The 21,534-nt window shown below is 45.6% G+C and overlaps 1 protein-coding gene across 10 annotated transcripts in view; it reads right to left on the reverse strand.

The window, feature by feature from the left end:
* Positions 1-20,958, reverse strand: part of IKZF4 (IKAROS family zinc finger 4) — a 43,030-nt gene extending 22,072 nt beyond the window's left edge. For all 10 annotated transcript variants that reach the window (XM_077297567.1, XM_077297565.1, XM_077297564.1 and 7 more), the window contains exons 1-3: positions 20,775-20,958; positions 10,544-10,598; positions 6,018-6,119 (exon numbers count right to left, since the gene is read on the reverse strand). In XM_077297567.1, the coding sequence (XP_077153682.1) occupies positions 6,018-6,119; positions 10,544-10,598; positions 20,775-20,807 (190 nt within the window). In that variant the 5' untranslated portion in view covers positions 20,808-20,958. The remainder of the gene's footprint in view (positions 1-6,017; positions 6,120-10,543; positions 10,599-20,774) is intronic.
* Positions 20,959-21,534: the final 576 nt, after the last annotated feature.

Genomic DNA, 21,534 nt, shown 5'->3' on the forward strand with positions numbered 1-21,534 from the left:
TGCCAATACCTCATATGTGGGGGTAAACTACTGTTTGGGCACATGGTAAGGCTCGGAAGGGAAGGCGCGCCATTTGACTTTTTGAATGGAAAATTAGCTCCAATCGTTAGTGGACGCCATGTCGCGTTTGGAGAGCCCCTGTGTGCCTAAACATTGGAGCTCCCCTACAAGTGACCCCATTTCGGAAACTAGACCCCCCAAGAAACTAATCTAGATGCATAGTGAGCACTTAAAACCCCCAGGTGCTTCACAGAAGTTTATAACGCAGAGCCATGAAAATAAAAAATTATTTTTCTTTCCTCAAAAATGATTTTTTAACCCAAAATTTTTTATTTTCCCAAGGGTAACAGGAGAAATTGGACCCCAAAAGTTGTTGTCCAGTTTCTCCTGAGTACGCTGATACCCCATATGTGGGGGTAAACCACTGTTTGGGCACATGCCGGGGCTCGGAAGGGAAGTAGTGACAATTTGGAATGCAGACTTTGATGGAATGGTCTGCGGGAATCATGTTACGTTTGCAGAGCCCCTGATGTGCCTAAACAGTAGAAACCCCCCACAAGTGACCCCATTTTGGAAACTAGACCCCCCAAGGAACTTATCTAGATGTGTGGTGAGCACGTTCAACCCCCAAGTGCTTCACAGAAGTTTACAACGCAGAGCCGTGAAAATAAAAAATCATTTTTCTTTCCTCAAAAAAGATGTTTTAGCAAGCAATTGTTTATTTTCACAAGGGTAGCAGGAGAAATTGGACCCCAATATTTGTTGCCCAGTTTGTTGTGAATATGCTGGTACCCCATATGTGGGGGTAAACCACTGTTTGGGCGCACGTCAGGGCTTGGAAGGGAAGTAGTGACATTTGAAATGCAGACTTTGATGGAATGGTCTGCGGGCGTCACGTTGCATTTGCAGAGCCCCTGATGTGCCTAAACAGTAGAAACCCCCCCTAAGTGACCCCATTTTGGAAACTAGACCCCCCCAAAGAACTTATCTAGATGTGTGGTGAGCACGTTCAACCCCCAAGTGCTTCACAGAAGTTTACAACGCAGAGCCGTGAAAATTAAAAATCATTTTTCTGTCCTCAAAAAAGATGTTTTAGCAAGCAATTTTTTTTTCACAAGGGTAGCAGGAGAAATTGGACCCCAATATTTGTTGCCCAGTTTGTTGTGAGTATGCTGGTACCCCATATGTGGGGGTAAACCACTGTTTGGGCGCACGTCAGGGCTTGGAAGGGAAGTAGTGACATTTGAAATGCAGACTTTGATGGAATGGTCTGCGGGCGTCACGTTGCATTTGCAGAGCCCCTGATGTGCCTAAACAGTAGAAACACCCCACAAGTGACCCCATTTTGGAAACTAGACCCCCGAAGGAACTTATCTAGATGTGTGGTGAGCACTTTCAACCCCCAAGTGCTTCACATAAGTTTATAACGTAGAGCCATGAAAATAAAAAATAATTGTTCTTTCCTCAAAAATTATGTTTTAGCAAGTAATTTTTTTATTTTTGCAAGGGTAACAGGAGAAATTGGACCCCAATAGTTGTTGCCCAGTTTGTCCTGAGTACGCTGGTATCCCATATGTGGGGGTAAACCACTGTTTGGGCGCACGTCGGGGCTTGGAAGGGAGGGCGCACCATTTGACTTTTTGAACGCAAGATTGGCTGGAATCAATGGTGGCGCCATGTTGCGTTTGGAGACCCCTGATGTGCCTAAACAGTGGAAACCCCTCAATTCTAACTTCAACACTAACCCCAACACACCCCTAACCCTAATCCCAACTGTAGCCATAACCCTAATCACAACCCTAACCCCAACACACCCCTAACCACAACCCTAACCCCAACACACCCGTAACCCTAACCCTAATCCCAACCCTACCCACAACTGTAACCCCAACACAACCCTAACCCTATCCTTAACCCTAACCACAAGCCTAATCTTAACCCTATTTCCAACCCTAGCCCTAATTCCAACCCTAAGGGTACCGTCTCACATAACGATTTACCAACGTTCACGACCAGCGATACGACCTGGCCGTGATCGTTGGAAAGTCGTTGTGTGGTCGCTGGGGAGCTGTCACACAGACCGCTCTCCAGCGACCAACGATGCCAAGGTCCCGGGTAACCAGGGTAAACATCGGGTTACTAAGCGCAGGGCCGCGCTTAGTAACCCGATGTTTACCGTGGTTACCAGCGTAAAAGTAAAAAAAAAAAACCGTACATACTCACATTTCGGTGTCCTTCAGGTCCCTTGCCGTCTGCTTCCCGCTCTGACTGAGTGCCGCCGTACAGTGAGAGCAGAGCGCAGCGGTGACGTCACTGCTGTGCTGTGCTCTTACTTTCCGGCCGGCAGACAGTCAGAGCGGGAAGCAGACGGCAAGGGACCTGAAGGACACCGAAATGTGAGTATGTACGGTTTTATTTTTTTTACTTTTACGCTGGTAACCACGGTAAACATCGGGTTACTAAGCGCGGCCCTGCGCTTAGTAACCCGATGTTTACCCTGGTTACAAGCGAACGCATCGCTGGATCGCTGTCACAACGATCCAGCGATGACAGCGGGAGATCCAGCGACGAAAGAAAGTTCCAAACGATCTGCTACGACATATGATTCTCAGCAGGGTCCCTGATCGCTGCTGCGTGTCAGACACAGCGATATCGTATGGATATCGCTGGAACGTCACGGATCGTACCGTCGTAGCGATCAAAGTGCCACTGTGAGACGGTACCCTAACTCTAATTCCAACCCTAACCCTAAGGCTATGTGCCCACGTTGCGGATTCGTGTGAGATTTTTCTGCACGATTTTTGAAAAATCCGCAGGTAAAAGGCACTGCTTTTTACCTGCAGATTTACAGCAGATTTCCAGTGTTTTTTTGTGCGGATTTCACCTGCGGATTCCTATTGAGGAACAGGTGTAAAACGCTGCGGAATCCGCACAAAGAATTGACATGCTGCGGAAAATACAACGCAGCGTTTCTGCACGGAATTTTCCGCACCATGGGCACAGCGGATTTGGTTTTCCATAGGTGTACATGGTACTGTAAACCTGATGGAAAACTGCAACGAATTCGCAGCGGCCAATCCGCTGCGGATCCGCAGCCAAATCTGCTGCGGATCCGCGGCCAATCCGCTGCGGATCCGCAGCCAAATCCGCACATGCCATAACCCTAACCCTACCCCTAACCCTACCCGTAACCCTAACCCTACCCCTAACCCTAACCCTAGTGGAAAACGAAAAAAAAAATAAAAAAATATTTTCTTTATTTTATTATTCTCCCTACCTATGGGGGTGATAAAGGGGGGGGGGGTATTTATTATTTTTTTTATTTTGATCGCTGTGATAGAACCTACCACAGCGATCAAAATGTACTTGTAAGGAATCTGCCGGCTGGCAGATTCGGCGGGCGCACTGAGCATGCGCCCGCCATATTGGAAGATGGCGGCGCCCAGCGAGGAGACGTACGGACACCGGGAGGATCGGTAAGTATGAAGGGGTGGTGGATTGGAGCACAGGGGGGGTGATCGGACCACAGGGGGGGTGAATTCAAACAAGGAGGGAGCGGACAGGAGGACGGGGGAGCCGGCAGGCGGACGGAGGGGACCGGACCCCATAACGGAGGACTGGGGGGGCGATCGGTGGGTGTGTGGGGGGGGGTCACTTAATATTTCCAGCCATGGCCGATGATATTGCAGCATCGGCCATGGCTGGATTGTAATATTTCACCATTTTTTTAGGTGAAATATTACAAATCGCTCTGATTGGCAGTTTCACTTTCAACAGCCAATCAGAGCGATCGTAGCCACGGGGGGGTGAAGCCACCCCCCCTGGGCTGAAGCACCACTCCCCTGTCTCTGCAGATCGGGTAAAATGGGAGTTAACCCCTTCACCTGATCTGCAGGGACGCGATCATTCCATGACGCATACGCTGCGTCATAGGTCGGATTGGCACAGACTTTCATGACGCAGCGCATGCGTCAAAGGTCGGGAAGGGGTTAATGCTGCGGATACAGTTTATGGGGTTATATGTGGAAGGAAATCTTGGCAGAATTGAGACAATATGCATTTCCTGATATGCTTCAGCTTCCGGTTGCCAGAAACTGGAAAGTATTTGCCAGTTAATACATGAGGACTGTCCTACCTTAACACTACATCTCCTCCCTCATTTCTTTCTATCGCCCTCTGTTCTAAAACTGACCTAAGACATCCTCTATAATCCGAACCTCTCACCTCCGTCTCCAAGACTTCTCCCGTGCTGCGCCAGTTCTCTGGAATGCACTACCCCAAACCACCCAACCGTGAACTAGCACCCATGTTTTTAACCCCTTCAAGTCGCGGCCCTTTTTCGTTTTTGCGTTTTCGTTTTTCACTTCCCTCCTTCCCAGAGCCATAACTTTTTTATTTTTCCGTCAATATGGTCAGGTGAGGGCTTATTTTTTGCGGGACGAGTTGTACTTTTGAACGACACCATTGGTTTTACCATGTCTTTTACTAGAATACGGGAAAAAAATTCCAAGTGCGGTGAAATTGCAAAAAAGTGCAATCCCACACTTGTTTTTTGTTTGGCTTTTTTGCTAGGTACATTAAATGCTAAAACTGACCTGCCATTATGATTCTCCAGGTCATTACGAATTCATAGACACCAAACATGTCTAGGTTATTTTTTATCCAAGTGGTGAAAAAAAACTTCAAAACTTTGCTTAAAAAAAAAAAAAAAAGTGCCATTTTCTGATACCCGTAGCGTCTCCATTTTTCGTGATCTGGGGTCGGGTGAGGGCTTATTTTTTGTGTGCCGAGCTGACGTTTTTAATAATATCACTTTTGTGCAGATACGTTCTTTTGATCGCCCGTTATTGCATTTTAATGCAATGTCGCGGCAACCGGAAAAACGTAATTCTGGCTTTTCGATTTTTTTTTTCGCTACGCTGTTTAGCGATCAGGTTAATGCTTTTTTTTTATTGATAGACCGGGCGATTCTGAACGCGGCGATACCAAATACGTGTAGGTTTGATTTTTTTTTTTATTGTTTTATTTAGGATGGGGCGAAAGGGGGGTGATTTAAACTTTTATATATTTTTTCATATTTTTAAAAACATTTTTTTTTACTTGGGCCATGATTCAATAGCCTCCATGGGAGGCTAGAAGCTGGCACAACTCGATTGGCTCAGCTACATAGCAGCGATCATGAGATCGCTGCTATGTAGCTGAATTGCAGGTGTGCTGTGAGCGCCGACCATAGGGGGGCGCTCACAGCAGGCCGGCATTAGTAACCATAGAGGTCTCAAGGACCTCTATGGTTACCATCCTGATGCATCACCGACCCCCGATCATGTGACAGGGGTCGGCGATGACGTCAATTCCGGCCGCGCCGGTTAAATGCCGCTGTCTGCGTTTGACAGCGGCATTTAACAGGTTAATAGCGGCGGGTGAATAGCGATTTCACCCGCCGCTATTGCGTGCACATGTCAGCTGTACAAAACAGCTGACATGTCGCGACTCTGATGTGGGCTCAGTGCCGGAGCCCACATCAAAGGGGGAGACACGACATGTGCAGTACATGTACGGCGCATGTCGTGAAGGGGTTAATTGTGCTTTAAAAACACATTTCTGTAAGCAAGCCTATCACCACATCTCGCTAACCTAACTCTCCCCTGTTCCCTCCTTCTAAACATTATTCAGAATCTGCTCCCTCCTATTCATCTGTCTCCACAGCCTCCGTGCACATGATAACTGCACTTAAACACGCTGGCTGATGAGCGGGTCGTGCAGCTTTATACGAAAATCCCGATTTATTAGAATGGCTGGACCTGATGTAACAAGCACTTTTCACCTACTGTGTCCCCCCTCCGATTGTAAGATTGCGAGCAGGACCCTCACTCCTAAAGTAACTGTTTACACTGTCTCATCTTGTATTGAATTTATTGTCTGTACATGTCCCCTCTTAATTGTAAAGCACTGCGGAATATGTTGGCGCTATATACTGTAAATAAAAATGATTATTGTGGCTAAGATAATACACTTACCACTAAGTGAGCGCCTTGGGGACGAGTGTCTGCTGTTTGGTGTGCTGACAGTGGGTCCAATCAATGCTTCGGAGAAATCCTTTTCCAGAGATGAGTCTCCTGCTGCAGTGTCAAGAAAAACATTGTTAAAGGGAATCGGTCAGCAGGTTTGTGCTATGAAATCTGAAGACCACATGCGGTAAAGGCTAAAACACAGATTTCAGTGATGCCTCTCTTATCAAGCTCCATGGTTTTGTTTGCTTACAATGATTGTTTTTGCACCAGGAGATTGCTGGGCCTCAGCAGTGCGTGCATGCTTGTCCCTCCTGTGATAAGCAGCTCACTGACTATGGACATTGTATATACACATCCTGGTGTGGGCAGGGGCAGCTTTCTCAGCTCTGCTGCATTGCTAAATCTAAGAACTACGATTGTGTGAGAACGACTGCACCCAGTAAACTAAGTGACACATTGCTGGACTCAGGGTCTCTTTCTCTACATCATGCTGCTTTCAGGTGAGGTAGCAAAAGCCTGCTGACAGACTCCTTTTAATACACAGGTCATGGTAGGAGTGAGGTCTGGTGAGCACCAGACACTTGGAACAAAGCCTGAGCACTAGACAGTCAGTAGACATACATAAGCACCAGATAATGACCACTTAGGCCAACTGCACAGACTGGGGATTTGATGCAAATTATCCTTTCTGTAATCTAATCTTCCGCATGGAAATCTGCACGTGGTAATGGCGGACTTTGGTTGCTATTTTGATGATAATTTCACCCCTTTGCATTACAAGAGTGAAGCCCGCAATGAATTCTGCACACATACTTGACATATTGCTGCTTTTAAAAGCTGCACAGCAGGTCAATCTATGTGGGCAAATACTTCCATAATGTGTAGATGAGATTTGTAAAATATCATTAGCTTAGCTGGTGCCATATTACACAGCACACAAATCCACCCAGCATATAGATTATTTACACGCAAGACACTTGTTACATAAATTCCAGACCCTGAAATCTATTTCAATGGGTGTGAATGGGGTTGTGCCCGCAGCGTGTCCAAGGATTTCTACAACCTTCATGGAAAAAAGGGACACTAACAACTCATTTTCCACCTAATAAAATCCCCGATTGCTTTTTTTGCCTTTTCATCCTACCTGTTAGCCATTAACTAACGGTATCCAAGTTCACTCAGAGTTGCTCCGAGCTTTGCAGATGATTGATGTCAGCACAGCACGTGATAATGAAGCGGTGAAGCAATGATGGGGGATATACCTGTATGCACTATGTCACCTACTATACAAGCAACTGATGTTATCAAAAATACCAAAGGATTCACTCTCACAAAACAAACATTACAGCCAACAGTTTTCACTTTCCAACAAGCCTTCACAATCCTCTAGAAATAGGTAACCTCATTTATCCCACAGCTGTAGCAAAGGCTGAGCATGTATTAGGGAAAGACAGGAGGCAGCCTGTGGCCAAACACTTCTTAGGCCATGTTCACATTTTTCTTCACAGTAGATTTAAAGGGAACCTGTCACCCCAAAAATCGAAGATGAGCTAAGCCCACCAGCATCAGGGGCTTATCTACAGCATTCTGTAATGCTGTAGATAAGCCCCCGATGTTACCTGAAAGATGAGAAAAAGAGGTTAGATTATACTCACCCTGGGGCGGTCCCGGTACGATGGGCGTCGCGGTCCGGTCCGGGGCCTCCCATCTTCTTACGATGACGTCCTCTTCTTGTCTTCACGCTGCAGCTCCGGTGCAGGCGTACTTTGTCTGCCGTGTTGAGGGCAGAGCAAAGTACTGCAGTGCGCAGGCGCCGGGAAAGGTCAGAGAGGCCCAGCGCCTGCGCACTGCAGTACTTTGCTCTGCCCTTAACAGGGAGATAAAGTACGCCTGCACCGGAGCTGCAGCGTGAAGACAAGAAGAGGACGTCATCGTAAGAAGATGGGACGCCCCGGACCGGACAGCGACGCCCATCGTACCGGGACCGCCCCTGGATGAGTATAATCTAACCTCTTTTTCTCATCTTTCAGGATACATCAGGGGCTTATCTACAGCATTCCAGAATACATTACAGAATGCTGTAGATAAGCCCCTGATGCTGGTGGGCTTAGCTCACCTTCGATTTTGGGAGTGACAGGTTCCCTTTAAAACTTCTTCAATAACAGACTATTAAGGTGGTCCCCGCAAAGAAACTGCGTTGGGTGGACACACTCCGATTTCTACCGTGGATTCCACGTTGCGTGTATGTATTCTCACAGTGGCTTAAATCCACTTTTGATAAATAGAGGACTAGGAAGCTACCAGTTTGCTGCCATTGAAATCTATTCATAAGCAGCAAAGAAAATTCTTGAAAATTGTAAAAAAACGGAGGTGCAAAATGTTTTGACAACGTCATGGTTTATACTGGGATTAATTGGGTATTCCGGTCTGTAGCACCTACGCAGGATGGCCCAGAAACGCCTTCTATACACAGATCTTCCTGACATGGCCAATTTTCATTATTTGTGGTTTATTCTCCCATTGGCATAGCTGTATGAGGGCTTGTTCTTTTATGGGATAAGTTGGCGATTTGAATGACATCCTTCCCTGTACAATATATTGTACTGAAAAAAAAAATCCAGAAAAGGATGGCCGAGATGGGAATATCTGTGTCTATGCACTTTATAATCATGGCAAAAAGCACTAATCTCAAGGGAACAAATCAGGAGACTCTTTAAAATAATTTAAACAGAATCAGGAAGTCACCATTTTGCTGATCGTATCTTTACTAACTTGAGATTTTAATTTACTTTTTTCTCATGAGAAAAAAAAAAAATTGGGAACAAATCTTAGAAGTGAAAAAAAGGAAAGAATATTCCCAAAGAAACAGTTTGTGGATGTTGGGTTTCCTCCCATGGGAATTGTTCCCATTTTTAGTGTTGGCATAATGTACTGTAACCGGCTTTGTGATCATACATTTCACCATCAAATTAACCTTGTTTTTTTAATGCATTCATTATATCTGTGTTTGTTTGTGCCTCCTTCAGCCATCTCTCCTGACCTCCATATATACCTCTGCACGCTCAGATGGCCAAAGCATGCATGTGTTCGGGTATGCTCATGTGAGAGAATAGGACTGATTATACTAATGTCTCTGTCGGAGTGTGATCCTAATGTTACCTTAGGGTACTGTCACACTCTGCGACTTTCCAACGATCACGACCTGGCCGTGATCGTTGCAAAGTCGTTGTGTGATCGCTGGGGAGCTGTCACACAGACCGCTCTCCAGCGACCAACGATGCCGAGGTCCCGGGTAACCAGGGTAAACATCGGGTTACTAAGCGCAGGGCCGCGCTTAGTAACCCGATGTTTACCCTGGTTACCAGCGTAAAAGTAAAAAAAAAAAAACCGTACATACTCACATTCCGGTGTCCTTCAGGTCCCTCGCAGTCTGCTTCCCGCTCTGACTGAGTGCCGCCGTAAAGTGAAAGCAGATCACAGCGGTGACGTCACCGGAATGTGAGTATGTACGGTTTGTTTTTTTTAACTTTTACGCTGGTAACCAGGGTAAAACATCGGGTTACTAAGCGCGGCCCTGCGCTTAGTAACCCGATGTTTACCCTGGTTACAAGCGAACGCATCGCTGGATCGCTGTCACACACACAACGATCCAGCGATGACAGCGGGAGATCCAGCGACGAAAGAAAGTTTCAAACGATCTGCTACGACGTACGATTCTCAGCAGGGTCCCTGATCGCTGCTGCGTGTCAGACACAGCGATATCGTATGGATATCGCTGGAACGTCACGGATTGTACCGTCGTAGCGACCAAAGTGCCACTGTGAGACGGTACCCTTAGTGTGATCAGATTCCATTACAGGAGAGAATTGCCACAGGGGTGAAGAAAACGGAGAACTTACTTTCTCCATTGTCTCTGTGCCTGCGGTAATTAAAATGCACTGGGGTGACATCTGAGGGCAGTCCGATGTTTACCACGCACCCATAGACTTGTCTGGGTGCGCATGATCCGATCATCAGATGCACCCGCAGCATGCTGCATTTGTTTTCTCACGAGAATCAGCACGAGACAAAGAAGAAAAACAAAATTGCAGATCTGCACTGCCCCATAGAATAACATTGGGCCAAGTGCTATCCGATAAAACATCGATAGCACTCGGTCGTGTTATACTCCAGTGTGAGCGAGCTCCTATGCAAGGAACAAAAGGATCGGGCATTGATATTGACAAATGGTTACACAAAAATCAAAGAATGCCATTTATATTGTATGATGAAAATCATACAAAAAAAAAATAAAACCAAAAATTATTCTCTTTTTCTCATTTTCTCCCTTAATTAGATAATAAAAGCTTTATGCTATATACACTAAAATCATGCATAAACTGAAAAATACAACTCGACCCTGTAAAACATTCCCCAATATACTTCCATCGAAAGAAATAATAAGAAAAGTTATGACTCTAAAGGCAAACATTAGAAAAAATAATCAAAGCAAAAATCCTGGGATAAATTTGTTAGAAATAATTTGCACATACCAGACATATAAGATCGGCCATTATAGTCATCAATTTCCATTTTTGATTGATATCTCTGAAATAAGAAAAGAAAGAAGTTTTGTACAGAAATAATTCATATATGCGGTTCAAATTGTCTCTTCAGAGAGGAAGAGGACTAGAACTCTAGTGCCACCTAGTGGAAGCAGCAATCCTAACAGTCAATGTCGACCCTTTAAAGGGAACCTGTCACCCCCCCAGGCGTTTCTAACTAAAAGAGCCATCTTGTGCAGCACTAATGCTGCATTCTGACAGGGTGGCTCTTTTAATTATTGTTCGTTGCACTGCAGAAAGACCGTAATCGCTTTTGAATTTGGTCCCTCATACCTTCAAATCGTCAGGGGGCTGGTCTTTCTCCCCTCATCCAGACACAACACAGCCGTCACTCTGCAAGAAGGGCGCCGCCTCCTCGGCGTTATTCAGTTGTCCCGGCGCCTGCGCTGTCATATTCTGCCTTGGGCATGCACAGTTTGCGCTGCCAGACCACTGACATCACTTGATGTTTTGTTTACTGCGCCTGCATGCACGCACGGCCCGAAAGACCTGCCCCTGGACGATTTGAAGGTATGAGGAACCAAATTCAAAACCGATTATTTCTGCAGTGCAACGAACAATAACTAAAAGAGCCACCTTGTCAGAATGCAGCATTAGTGCTGCACAAGATGGCTCTTTTAGTTACAAACGCCTGAGGGGAGTGACAGGTTCCCTTTAAAAGGGGTCATCCAGTACAGCAAATCAGCGGCCACTTCGCTCTCACTGCATTCTGACAAATCACTTACACCCGGAGGAAGTGAACACTGCTGTTCTCTTATTTCCTCCAGATGTACAGTACAGACCAAAAATTTGGACACACCTTCTCATTTAAAGATTTTTCTGTATTTTCATGACTATGAAAATTTTACATTCACATTGAAGGCATCAAAACTATGAATTAACACATGTGGAATTATATACTTAACAAAAAAGTGTGAAACAACTGAAATGTCTTATATTCTAGGTTCTTCAAAGTAGCCACCTTTTGCTTTGATGACTGCTTTGCACACTCTTGGCATTCTCTTGATGAGCTTCAAGAGGTAGTCACCAGGAATGGTTTTCACTTCACAGGTGTGCCCTGTCAGGTTTAATAAGTGGGATTTCTTGCCTTACAAATGGGGTTGTGACCATCAGTTGTGTTGTGTAGAAGTCTGGTGGATGCACAGCTGATAGTCCTACTGAATACACTGTTAGAATTTGTATTATGGCAAGAAAAAAGTAGCTAAGTAAAGAAAAACGAGTGGCCATCATTACTTTAAGAAATGAAGGTCAGTCAGTCCGAAAAATTGGGAAAACTTTGAAAGTGTCCCCAAGTGCACTGGCAAAAACCATCAAGCGCTACAAAGAAACTGGCTCACATGAGGACCGCCCCAAGAAAGGAAGACCAAGAGTCACCTCTGCTTCTGAGGATAAGCTTATCCGAGTCACCAGCCTCAGAAATCGCAGGTTAACAGCAGCTGAAATTAGAGACCAGGTCAATGCCACACAGAGTTCTAGCAGCAGACACATCTCTACAACAACTGTTAAGAGGAGACTTTGTGCAGCCGGCCTTCTTGGTAAAATGGCCGCTAGGAAACCACTGCTAATGACAGGCAACAAGCAGAAGAGACTTGTTTGGGCTAAAGAACACAAGGAATGGACATTAGACCAGTGGAAATCTGTGCTTTGGTCCAGGAGTCCAAATTTGAGATCTTTGGTTCCAACCACCGTGCCTTTGTGCGATGCAGAAAAGGTGAACGGATGGACTCTACATGCCTGGTTCCCACCGTGAAGCATGGAGGAGGAGGTGTGATGGTGTGGGGGTGCTTTGCTGGTGACACTGTTGGGGATTTATTCAAAATTGAAGGCATACTGAACCAGAATGGCTGCCACAGCATCTTGCAGCGGCATGCTATTTCATCCAGTTTGCGTTTAGTTGGACCATCAATTATTTTTCAACAGGACAATGACCCCAAACACACCTCCAGGCTGTGTAAGGACTATTTGGCCAAGGAGAGTGATGGGGTGCTACACCAGATGACCTGGCCTCCACAGTCACCAGACCTCAACCCAATCGAGATGGTTTGGGGTGAGCTGGACCACAGAGTGAAGGCAAAAGGGCCAACAAGTGCTAAGCATCTCTGGGAACTCCTTCAAGATTGTTGGAAGACCATTCCCGGTGACTACCTCTTGAAGCTCATCAAGAGAATGTCAAGAGTGTGCAAAGCAGTCATCAAAGCAAAAGGTGGCTACTTTGAAGAGCCTAGAATATAAGACATAATTTCAGTTGTTTCACACTTTTTTGTTAAGTATATAATTCCACATGTGTTAATTCATAGTTTTGATGCCTTCAGTGTGAATGTACAATTTTCATAGTCAAGAAAATACAGAAAAATCTTTAAATGAGAAGGTGTGTCCGAACTTTTGGTCTGTACTGTATGTGATACATCTGAAGGCGGCAAGAGTGAAGTGGCCGCTGATTGGCTGCAGGGCTCGTATGATGCATGTCTTAAGGCTCTTTAGTTTGTATATTGACTTCTTGGATACCTCTGATGGGTGGCAGTAATTTTTTAATTTCTTGGCAAGAGCCAATTTGGATTAATGTCAGTGTCATGTCACCAATAGCAAGATTTCACTGACATGACACGATAGATTCAAAAATGCATTAAACCCAAGGGATACTTAAAGGGGTTTCACCCACATCCAGAAAAACCCATAAAACACCATTCATTTGTTGGTAATAAACTGTGCCCATATAGCGGTATTTTCAGAAAGTGGAACATCCTCTTAATTGTACTATTGGCAACTCACTCCATGTGAGGAACGTGAAAAAGTAAAGGCAAGCAAAACAGCACTTCATAGTTTGGGGTGACATGGTATATAACATGGCAGAATATGAGACTTGTACCCGCGGTGAATATTAGACGTGTAGAACTGGCGTTTGAAAGAGGATGATGACAAACTGTGAATCCCTAAACACAAGGGGGAGCTATAGATCCTCTCTAATGTGTAGTGGCACAGTCTGTAACTGGAAGGACTGGGCACAAGAAAGCTAATGCATTGGATACCTGTTTCTTTCATAAAACTTCCTTTTTATAAGCTTGGGCTCATATACATATCCAGACAGCTTGTGGATATTTGGTAGAAACATATTCTGCATTAATTTTGCCTGTTAAATAGTCAGAAAAAAAAAAGTTTGGAAAAAAAATAGCGTAGCTTTTAAAGTGGTATTCACATCTACAAGATCCTATCTCAATATGCAGTAGGTGTAATAATAATAATGTTAGCAAATACCTCCAATCAGAAATGTAGTATAGCTCTTCTGATTCACTCTGTTGCTTACCCCATGTGCAGGAGCTTAGGTTTCCATAATTATGGCCACTAACAGCTGTCACTATATGAATGGTCATAACCATGGATACCTAAGCTACTGCAATGTCCTGCACATGGGGAAAGCAATATCGCTCATTAGAAGAACTATACTACTGTCACAATCCTGCCAGTCACAGAATCGTAGGGATTAGTGATGAGCGAATATACTCGTTGCTTGGGTGGACTCCGAGTATTTGTTAGTGTTCGGAGATTTAGTTTTTCGTGCCGCAGCTAGATGATTTGTGACTACTAGACAGCTTGATTACATGTGGGGATTCCCTAGCAACCAGGCAACCCCCACATGTACTCAGGCTGGCTAACAGATGTAAATCATTTAGCTGAATCAACAAACTAAATCTCCGAACACTAACAAATACTCGGAGACCACCCGAGCAACGAGTATATTCGCTCATCACTAGTAGGGATGTACTGTACTGAGCGATAGCTTAGATGCCCTGTAGAATGCAGGGGCGTGCTGGGCTGTCAGTATTGTGAGTGACAGCTGAGCTGCCCATTTAGGTCAGGCCTGCTGGGTTCCGTCCAGGCGTCTCCCATTTTGAATGACCGCCTGGCTATTTAGTTAGTTAGCTGACAATGGTCAGATCATTGCCAGTCATAGCTTTAGCTCAGTGGTATGTGTGCACCTTGTTCTCTAGTGTTCTGTTATTCTAATTTTTTGCTACCCGACTTTAGACCTTGCCTTTGACCATCCGTTTGCCAAGCCCCTTTGTCTCGATCTGCTAACTCCCCGGAATTCTGATCTCGGACTAATACCTGTTTACTCCATTGTCTTTCCCCTTTGTTTATGACAAACTCTCTTGGTATTTGACCCCGGACCTCTTGACTTCCCAGCCTCACGTCACAGAAGTGACGTTTACAAGCATCACAACTGCATTTCTATTTGAGGTATTTGCTAATATTATTATGACTACACCTCCTACATACTGGGATAGGACCTTGGTGATGGGAATACCCCATTAAATTATCAATGTGGCTGTGATGTGCAATTGTAGGGTCTAGATGGGCTGCGTTTATTGCCAGGGTATCCTTAGTGTATAAATGCCATCACACAACTATGCCATTATTATTGAACTATGACCTAGGCGATGAATCAGATTTTTCTACAAAATAATTCAGTACCAGGAATAAAATGAAAGAACAAGACAGTGTCATACAACAGAGAAACAAAAGTGCTGTAAGAAATGACCCAATTTATCATGATGCCTCACCCAGGAGATAAGTGATTAATAATCGGAATCAGATAATCGCGTCTGACCTCTCCTTATTCCATACAAAGTTTGGCTATTGGAATGTCAATTCTGAAATCGAATATCTTATTAATTGGTTCAAAAACACAGAAAAATAAAAATTCACTTTTTGGTAAGTAGTTATTACAGCTTCATGACCTCCGTCTATTACTGCTGTTTTCACTTTCAACCTCTTCATGTCCAGGGCAAAAGGTCTCCTGCAGTAGAAGGTTCACAATAGATACAAAATGCTGTGCGCAGAAGTTGCTGCAGCTTTTTGTTTGTACTCACTCGGTGTATCAAAACCCCAGTTCCAAAGAAAAGTTGTCACAATGTGTAAAAAGTAAAGAAAACAAGAATTCAATGATTTGGAAATCTCTTATAGCTATATTTTATTCACAGCAGGACACAGATCAGAAGGTGAAAGTTAGACATGTTTCCACATCCTTTGAAAAAAAAAATCAACTCATTTAGAAATTGATGGCAGCCACACATCTCATAAAAACTTAGGACAGGGTTAACAAAAAGTCTGGAAAAGTAAGTGGTGCTAATGAAAAACAACGGGAGGGTTAATATTTAACCATGACTGTGTATAAAAAGAGCATGTTAGAGAGGCAGAGTCACTCAGAAGCAAAGATAGTCAGAGATTCACTAATCTGTGAACAACTGCATCAATTGTGAGACTGTTTCAGAAAATTTTCCACAATGTAAAATTGCAAAGAGTTTGAAAATTCCACCATCTACAGAATACAAGATCATCAAAAGCTTCTACAGAAATCAATCTGCACAAAGGACAAGGTCTATGGTGAATATTGGATGCTTGTGATCTATGGGTCTCAGGTGGCTCTGCGGACTGAAGAGGAGAGGGACCATCCAGCTTGTTAGCACACAGTTCAAAAGCCTGCACCTCTGATGGTATGGGGCTGCATTACTGCCTATGGCACGGGAAGCTTACACAATTGGAAAGGCACTAGCAGTGCTGAGCATCATATAGAGGTTTTACAACAATATCCAGACAATGTACTATATATTTTGAAGAAAGCCTTGCCTGTCAAAAATGCATGTGTGATTCAAGCCTACAAGGGATTTTTATGGTTTGTACAAAAAGTCAAAATCACAACATTTTTGTTTTTTAATTAAACATTTGTTTTTCCTTTTAAAAAAAAAAAAAAGCTTTAGTAACTGAGTATATTGATATTAAGTTTTGTAGGGAAAAGACAGTACATATTCTAATATCCCCTGCTTCATTCTGGCTCAGGAGTCCTATGGGTAGTCCTTTTCATTGACTTATGTTCCGGGATAATTGTGCATACAGAGATTAATGTCAATCTCTAAATAGGACTGTCCTCTGGACTCCTAAACCCAGAAAGATCATGGACTATACTTGAAGGAAATATTTTCTCAACACCTCAATCTGCTCCGTTCTTTCTACTCGGACAGGATTTACGGTACACAAGATTGTTTCTGAATTCCATTTATATTATATTCACAAAATAGTGTATAACAGTTAATATTATAAAGTATCACTGTGAATAACATGTACTCCTGGTTATTGCAAAAATCAATGGCTACAGCCTAAATTCATACAACCAAAAGAACAAGCAAAATATCCATGTGGCTACACTGCCAGAGGAGACTGAGCATCTGCACACGTCTGTGACTTGTCAGAGGACCGACTCCTTTCTCATATACGAAAAAAGGATATTTCCATCTCAGGAAGTGATGTCATTTCGCCAAGATATGACATCATTTAATTATCACCGGGTACCCACCGTCTGGGACCCCGACTAAACCGACAATAAAGAAGCTTCAGTACTCAGGCCACCGGGGTAGCAGGGAACACCTCTTCATTCTAAGGACTGGAGGGAGTTCTAGATATCAGACATCAATAATAAAATCGATAGTCCTGCTTAAAGGTAACCTGTCATCGGAGTCCTGCCATCCAAACCATAAGAATCAGGGTCTGGCTGTATGATTGCAGCGTTGCATAAAATATAAGCCTTAATGATCTTTTCCCAATGTAGCTTGATGTGATTGACAGGTCTCCCCAGTGAGTGTGACCAGCAAAAGACCTGTCAATCACCTAGAGCGGGGGAAAACCAAGAGAATAAACAAGGTCTGATAGGTGAAAAACCAGGAGAAAAACAGAACCTATAAAATGTAGCTTTTATTGTATTTAATCTAAAAAGCTCAAACAATCAACATAAAGGTGAGTAGGTCAGGTCAGGGTCACACATAGTCCCATCTATGGACAAAGATACATATATTTATCAAAGAAATATAAGGGAACAGAAAATAGTCCACGGTTTCCCTACGTAACAGCGGAGGTTGGCACCCTAGGGGGAACGTAATGGCACCCACTCCACGTGGACTAACGCTGCCTGACTCTTAAAGGGAGTCCATCACCAAGACCCATTAAAGTGATTAACTGCAATACAAAGTCTCTGACCGGACAATGTAATCTTTATATGACTATCTCAGTGGGTGCCATGTGGAATATTGGACTGTCCTTGGATGGATCTTTAAAACGTACTTTCCCAAAAACTTCGGGAGTTGCAGAGGAAATATACCTGATTGCAAGGCTCTGAATCACGCTGCCTGTGGTTTGGGCAGTATAAATAAAGTGACCAAAATAATCCTAACTGCAAGAAGATCATTAAAGGCTTCTTCTCACATATATAAGTTAACTCCGATCCAAAGGATAAATCATAGTTTGCTGATCAATGGAAGTGCACCCAACCTAGCCCCCACCGATCCCAAGAATGGCGCTTTCAGAGTCCTGTCAGCATGCAGCAGTGACCGGACAGACACATCACAAGTCCACACTATTAGGTCTCTTTCACGCGTCAGTGTCTCCAGTACGTGTGGTGACAGTTTTCACACGTACCAGAGACACGTACACACATAGACCTATTCCAATAAATGGGTCTGTGCATGTCAGTGTGTTTCCATGGACTGTGTGTCCGTGGGCAAAACACAATGACATGTCCGTTTTTAACTGTCAGCACGGATGGCAAAATGTTCAGCACACGTGCACAGAGAACACACATCAGCAGCGGGGAAGAAGTGCTAATGTAAGCGCTGTTCCCCGGCGGCTGGTGCTGAAGCCGGCTGTCATCATTCTCTCCTGCTCTGCCGGCGCCAGGAGGAGAATGCTGAGCATTATATTAAAGTCTGAACAACAGCAGGTGGTGGTTTTTGGGACTCTTACCCCCATCATCCGACACCTGCTGCCGCTAATAACAGTGACAGTAGGGGCGGATGAACGGGGTATTCCATAGTCCCCAGCTGCAATCTATGGAAATGAATGAAAAACCCAAAGTGGGTTCCCCCCCCCCAATTTTTCATTAATTTATTTCCTTAGATCGCAGCCGGCGGCTGTGGAATACCCCGATCATCCGCTCCTGCTGTCACTGTTATTAGCGGCAGCAGGTGTGGGATAATCTTTATTTTTAATAATCTTTATTTTTATATAGCGCTAACATATTCCGCAGCGCTTTACAGTTTGAACACATTATCATCGCTGTCCCCGTTGGGGCTAACAATCTAGGTTCCCTATCAGTATGTCTTTGGAATGGGGGTAAGAGTACCAAAAGCCTCCACCTGCTGTTGTTCAGTCTTTAATTTAACGCTCAGCATTCTCCTCTTGGCGCTGGCAGAGCAGGAGAGAATGATGAGAGCCGGCTTCAGCACCAGCCGCCGGGGAACAGTGCCTACTGTAGCGCTTCTTCCCTGGCGGCCGTCCGTGTGGTACTGATGAAACACACGCTTGCCACACGTAGTGCACACACAGACATCTTTGGTACCGGAAATAAACGGACGTGTGAAACCGGCCTTACTGGTACTGTCGGAAAAGCCAAGTGCAGCACTCCGCCATCTCCGAAGGATCCATAGACAATGAATGGCGCAGTAGTGCGGAGCTCACTCTCTGGTTCGGTGGGGGCTCCACTTGTCGGACCCCTACAGATCAGTAAGTTATCAGCTATCTTATCAATAGATAACTTCTAAGGCTGCATTCACACATCTGTGAGAAAATTTCTCTCATGCGTCACTTGCTCTGTCTCCGAGTTGCTTCAGTTTTTGTATCTTTCTCATCTGTGCCGGGAAGCATAACGATGTTAGACTGCAGATTAACCCCATATCTGCAGGTTTATAGTCGTATTTCTGATGACAGGATGCCTTTAATTTGTTTTATATATATTCCTAAACTATTGGCCGAGTCTGAGAAGCAAAACGGATGAGAATAGTTCATGCTCTGAGTCTCGAGGACTAGAAAGAAAAAAAGATTTTAAAACTGGTGTGTGTGTGTATGTGTCAATGAATCTCTGAGTCGGTGTTCTGCCAAATAAAAAAAAGAGACCGCACACAGATGTGTGACCGTAGGTAGGATATCCCTTCCAGGCTCAGGCCTCACACTGGAGCCAGTGTTTCCTCGGATAGAACATTACCTAGAGATCTTGTTCCAACCATGATGGAATAAACACGAAGTCTCATGGGACCCCCTCTGCACGACTCTTTCTAAGTTTGGTATTCAGATGTCTGAGGGTCCAGGCCGATGTCTGTGCGAGCTCGGAGTCCTCCACGCACTAGGGGTGAGCTGATGTTTGGTACATCCTATTGTAGTGTATGGGGCTCTTCACTCGTCCAGGTATAGATGCAGACCAAGTGGTCACGGAGTCACCGACATGTTCCCACTCTCGAATCAAACTCTCCAATGCAAATCTATGGGTCCGTGAAAAAAAAAAAAGATCCAACAGCACTCGGATGACATCTGTTTGTTGTCTAATTTTCACTGACTGACAGGAGAAGATTGAAAAACCTCCATTTTTTTTTTATCCAAGAAAACGTGTGGGAACAAAGTCCAAACTCTGATGAAAAACACTGATGAGTCTCGGGCAGATTTTTGCATACAAGAATTATCGCTGAGGTCTGCCTGAGCCTGCGGGGCACCCCTGGGTGCAGGCATGAGTGCGGCATTGCCGAGATGGCACGTACAGCATGGAGACGGCCCCTATCTAAAATAAGTATCCACAGAGCAGACGTCTCTCCCCCCACGGGGATCATCTGCTAGCACAAAGCAAAGGTGCAAAAGTGACCAGCTACAGAGGGGTCGCAACCTGAACGCTGCCGCCCCTGTAACATCCGTATACCCTGATAGGACGTATAAGCAATGGCAGCTTGGGCGGTGCAGCTGTTCTGTAAAACATGCAGAGCGTCTCATCAGACACCGGACAGCACAGAACTGACAATGACCCCAATGCTCCAGGAGGGCCAGCAGCACGCCTCACCCCCTGCAGTACCACCCTCGGCCATATGTAGAGGGGGCGCTCGTGTGCGCGGAGTCATGTGAGGACAGGGGCTCAGGGCCACAGGTTGCTGCCTGCTAGGAGCCCCCGGTATAAGGGCAGACATCACGGCTCCGCACCATCCAGGACTGCCAGACACAAAAACACAGCTGCCGACCACCACCGGTCAGAGATCTCACGCCGAGGGCCGGCTCAGCGGTCACACACAGCGAATGGGTTAATCGAAACAGAGACTAGTAATGTCCTGGCTGCCCGGGTGCTCCGCTCGGCGCTCACCTTCCTGGGCTTCTCCTTCTCCAGGAGCTTCATTCACGCCCTGCTACTCTACCAACGCTGAGCCGTGGAGTCTTCCTGCCGCCCGCTACGGGGCCCGCGGTGTCCGGCGGCGACTTTACCGGAGCTGAACCGGCCCCGGCGACAACTTCCGGGGCAGCTGCCAGGCGACAGGGAAGGAAGACGAGCGCAGAGCAAGAACTGATGGTCAGACAGGAGCAGACGAGCGGGGAACGGATCGAGCGGTCGATGCATGTGCAATAGCGCTCTGCTGCTCATAGCGGCCGCAGCGACCTCAGGTGGTGGATGTGTGTGTGGCGGCTCCGTGCTTCACACAACTAGTGAGGCCGGATAGGGCTAGTGAAGAGGGGCCGGATAGGGCTAGTGATGCTGGACAGGGCTCTGTAGAGGGTCGGACGTGTCTAGTGAAGAGGGGCCGGATAGGGCTAGTGAAGAGGGGCCGGATAGGGCTAGTGATGCTGGACTGGGCTCTGTAGAGGGTCGGACGGGTCTAGTGATGCTGGACAGGGCTCTGTAGAGGGTCGGACGGGGCTAGTGAAGAGGGGCCGGATAGGGCTAGTGAAGAGGGGCCGGATAGGGCTAGTGATGCTGGACAGAGCTAGTGAAGAGGGTCGGACGGGGCTAGTGAGGCTGGACAGGGCTCTGTAGAGGGTCGGACGGGGCTAGTGATGCTGGACAGGGCTCTGTAGAGGGTCGGACGGGGCTAGTGAAGAGGGGCCGAATATGGCTAGTGATGCTGGAT

This window comes from Ranitomeya variabilis, chromosome 3 (genome assembly GCF_051348905.1).
Source record: "Ranitomeya variabilis isolate aRanVar5 chromosome 3, aRanVar5.hap1, whole genome shotgun sequence".
NCBI classification, from domain to species: domain Eukaryota; kingdom Metazoa; phylum Chordata; class Amphibia; order Anura; family Dendrobatidae; genus Ranitomeya; species Ranitomeya variabilis.